This window comes from Chiroxiphia lanceolata, unplaced genomic scaffold (assembly GCF_009829145.1).
Source record: "Chiroxiphia lanceolata isolate bChiLan1 unplaced genomic scaffold, bChiLan1.pri scaffold_49_arrow_ctg1, whole genome shotgun sequence".
In the NCBI taxonomy this organism is placed as follows: Eukaryota; Metazoa; Chordata; class Aves; order Passeriformes; family Pipridae; genus Chiroxiphia; species Chiroxiphia lanceolata.
The window spans coordinates 1-3,640 of record NW_022476524.1 but is presented as its reverse complement, the minus strand read 5'-3'; the positions used below and the strand labels follow the sequence as shown (position 1 = coordinate 3,640).

General features: G+C 68.2%; 1 protein-coding gene across 1 annotated transcript; it reads right to left on the bottom strand.

Moving 5' to 3' along the window:
- Positions 1–733: 733 nt before the first annotated feature.
- WDR83OS (WD repeat domain 83 opposite strand) lies at positions 734–2,331 on the bottom strand. The gene is made up of 4 exons (XM_032677325.1): positions 2,216–2,331; positions 1,907–2,012; positions 926–1,023; positions 734–848 (listed from the first exon to the last, which is right to left on the bottom strand). The coding sequence occupies exons 1-4, from the start codon at positions 2,248–2,250 to the stop codon at positions 782–784; spliced, it is 306 nt and encodes a 101-aa protein (XP_032533216.1). The 5' UTR covers positions 2,251–2,331; the 3' UTR covers positions 734–781.
- Positions 2,332–3,640: the final 1,309 nt, after the last annotated feature.

Genomic DNA, 3,640 nt, shown 5'->3' with positions numbered 1-3,640 from the left:
GAGCGAGAGCCAGCCAATGGGTGACCGGGTAAAAAGCCGCTCCGGCCACGCCTCGCGCTCTGATTCGCCGCGGCGCGCGGGGGGGCGGGGCGTAACGGAATGGCGCGAAGACATTTCCCGACAGAGGGAGGCGGGGACATAACGGAGAAAAGCCAATGAGGAGGCGGAGTGCGGTGATTGACAGCTCACGGGGAGGGCGTTTGCAACGGCGGGAAACGACGGGTAGCCAATGAACTCTAGCGGCTCCCGGAGCCCCGCCCCCGCCGAGCCGTGGTTGGCGGGGAGCGAGTGACGAGCATTCATCTCCTCCAATGGGACGTCAAGGAGCCGGTTCCCTCACGGCGGCGGGGGGGATTGAGGGTCCCAGAGGGTCCCAGAGGCTCCGGGGCCCCCCCGGGACCCTGAAACTGCCCCTGGATCGTCCCAAACTCCTCTGGGAACCCTCCAGACTCCCCTGGGACCCCCAGACTGCCCCCGGACACCCCCAAACTCCCACTGGATCCCCCTCGAACTCCCCTGGGAGCCTCCCCACACACACACACACACACACACTCCCCTTTAACCCCCAAACTCCCCCCGGGCCCCTCCAAATGCCCTGAGACTCTCCCTTCCTCCCAAACTCCCCCCGGACACCCCAAACTGCCCCTGAACCCATCCAAACTCCTCTGGAACCCCCAGACTGTCCCCAGGCCCCCCTACACCCCCCCCCCCAGGTATGTACAGACCACACCAGTGCCAGGACCACCTTTTATTGCCCCCTCCCCGATTCCCCCTCTCGCTGTCACCAGGGCGGGGACATGGGCTGGGGGTTCTGCAGGTAGGACATGACCACGGCTGAGATGGAGAGCCTGGAGGGGACACAGACATCATCAGAGACCCCCCCATGGCCCTCAGGTACCCCCCGGGATCCCCCCCCGGGACTCACATGAAGCTGCTCATCATCTGCTTGGTGTCCTCGGAGCTGCGGGAGTTGGCGAAGCTGATGAAGGAGCAGTACACGGCGATCCAGGCACACCACTTGAGCTGGGGAGCCCCGGGACACCCCCCGTGAGACCCCCCTGAGACCCTGGGGAGGGGTCCTGAACCACCTGAGACCCCCGGGAACCCTCCCAGGGACCCCCCAGGTCCCTGGGCAATCCAGGCACACCGCTTGAGCTGGGGACCCCCGAGACACCTCCTGTGAGACCCCCCCTGAGATCCTGGGGAGGGGTCCTGAACCACCTGAGACCCCCATGAACCCTCCCAGGGACCCCTCAGGTGAAGGAGCAGTACAGGGCAATCCAGGCACACCACTGTGTGAGCTGGGGACCCCTGGGACACCCCCTGTGAGACCCCCTGAGACCCTGGGGAGGGGCCCTGAACCACCTGAGACCCCCGTGAACCCTCCCAGGGACCCCCCAAGTCCCTGGGCAATCCAGGCACGCCACTTGAGCTGGGGACCCCTTGGAAGCCCCCCCCAGAGAGCCCCTGGGGATGGACCCTGAGACCACCAAGATCCCGTGGAGATGGGACCTGACACAGCTGAGACCTCCTCAAGAACCCCTGAGACCCCCTGAACACCCTGGGAATGAGCCCTGAGACCCCCTGAACACCCTGGGAATGAGCCCTGAAACCCCCTGAACACCCTGGGAATGAGCCCTGAGACCCCCTGAACACTCCGTAGATGAGCCCTGAGACCCCCTGAACACCCTGGGAACGAGCCCTGAGACCCCCTGAACACCCTGGGAATGAGCCCTGAGACCCCCTGAACACCCTGGGAACGAGCCCTGAGACCCCCCCCGAATGCCCTGTAGACGAGCCCTGTCCCCTCCAAGCCCCCCCAAGGGACTCTGTCCCTGTGCCCCCGCCCCGGAACCCCCCCTAGGGACGGCCCCCAACCCTCCCGGTGCCCCCCTCACGCCCCCACCTTGAGCATGAGCCCGCACATGCTGAACACCATCCCCAGCAGGTTCATGTAGTCGGGGGTCGGGTCCTCCAGCGCCGGGTTGGTCTCGGTGGCGGGGGGCTTGTACCTGGGAGGGCGAGGGGGCACCCGGGGTCTGTCCTCGGTCCTCCCGATGTCCCCCCAGGTCCTCCTGCTCCCTCTCCCGGTGCCCTCCTGGAGGTATCCCCGGTTCTTCCCTTGTGCCCCCCCCCCCCAGTCCCTCCCCGGTGTCCTCCGCCTCCTGCCGGTCCCCACCCCCCGGTTCCCCCGGGCCCTCCTCCCCAGACCCACCTGGCCACTTTGCCGGGTCTCCGCGGGTCCGCCATGGCCCCACCGCCGCCACCGCCTCTTCCGTTCCCCGGTACCGCCCCCACCGCCGGAACCACCCCCGGTGCCACCCCTGGTGCCACCCCGGTACCGCCCCCACCGCCGGTACCGCCCCCGGTGCCACCCCTGGTGCCACCCCGGTACCGCCCCCATCGCCGGTACCGCCCCCGGTGCCATCCCCCGGCCCCCGGTGCCATCCCCCGGCCCGGCCATGGCGTTCCCGAGGCCGCGGCCCGCCCGGCCCGAGCTGCCCCGGCAGCGGGTGCGGAGCCTGCAGTGCGGGCAGGGAGCGGTGCGGGCCGCCCGCTTCAACGGTGAGACCACGGCGGGGGAACCGGGAACGGGGTTTGGGGGGTCCCGGAGATGGGGTTTGGGGATGTCGGGGCAGGTTTGGGGGTCCTGGGGGTTTCAGGGAAGGTTTAGGGGTCCTGGGGGTCCCGGGGCAGGTTTGGAGGTCCTGGGGGTTTCAGGGAAGGTTTAGGGGTCCTGGGGGTCCCGGGGCAGGTTTGGAGGTCCTGGGGGTTTCAGGGAAGGTTTAGGGGTCCTGGGGGTCCCGGGGCAGGTTTGGAGGTCCTGGGGATCGCAGGGAAAGTTTGGAGGTCCTGGGGAAGGTTTGGGGGTTCTGGGGGTCCCAAGGCAGGTTTAGGGGTCCCAGGGAAGGTTTGGAGGTCCTGCGGGTCTCAGGGAAGGTTTGGAGGTCCTAGAGGTCCCAGGGAAGGTTTGGGGGTCCTGGGGGTCTCAGGGAAGGTTTGGAGGTCCAAGAGGTCCCAGGGAAGGTTTGGGGGTCCTGGGGGTCTCAGGGAAGGTTTGGAGGTCCTAGAGGTCCCAGGGAAGGTTTGGGGGTTCCAGGGCAGGTTTGGAGGTCCTGGAGCAGGTTTGGGGGTCCTAGGGAAGGTGCGGAGGTCCTGGGGGTCTCAGGGCAGGTTTGGGGGTCCCAGGGCAGGTTTGGAAGTCCTGGGGGTCCCAGGGCAGATCTGGGGGTCCCGGGGCAGGTTCAGGGATGCCAGGGCAGGTTTGGGGGTCCCGGGGGGGGGGGCTCATCCCATTTCCCGGGCAGGGGGTGCCCATCTTTGGGCTCCCGTTTTTGGGGAGTCACCGCCTGCGCCCCCTCAGCCGACGGGAACTATTGCCTGACGTGCGGCAGCGACAAGACCCTGAAGCTCTGGAACCCCCACAAGGGCACAGCCCTTCGCACCTACCAGGGCCACGGCTACGAGGTGCTGGACGCCGCGGGGTAAGGGCGGGGAGGGGGCTGCGGGGAGGGCCCTGCCCTGGGGGACCCTCCCACCCCACTCACGGGACCCCCCCTCCCGTGTGTGTCCCCCCCACCCCCCCCAGGTCCTTTGACAACAGCCAGATCTGCTCGGGCAGCGCAGACAAGGCCGTGGC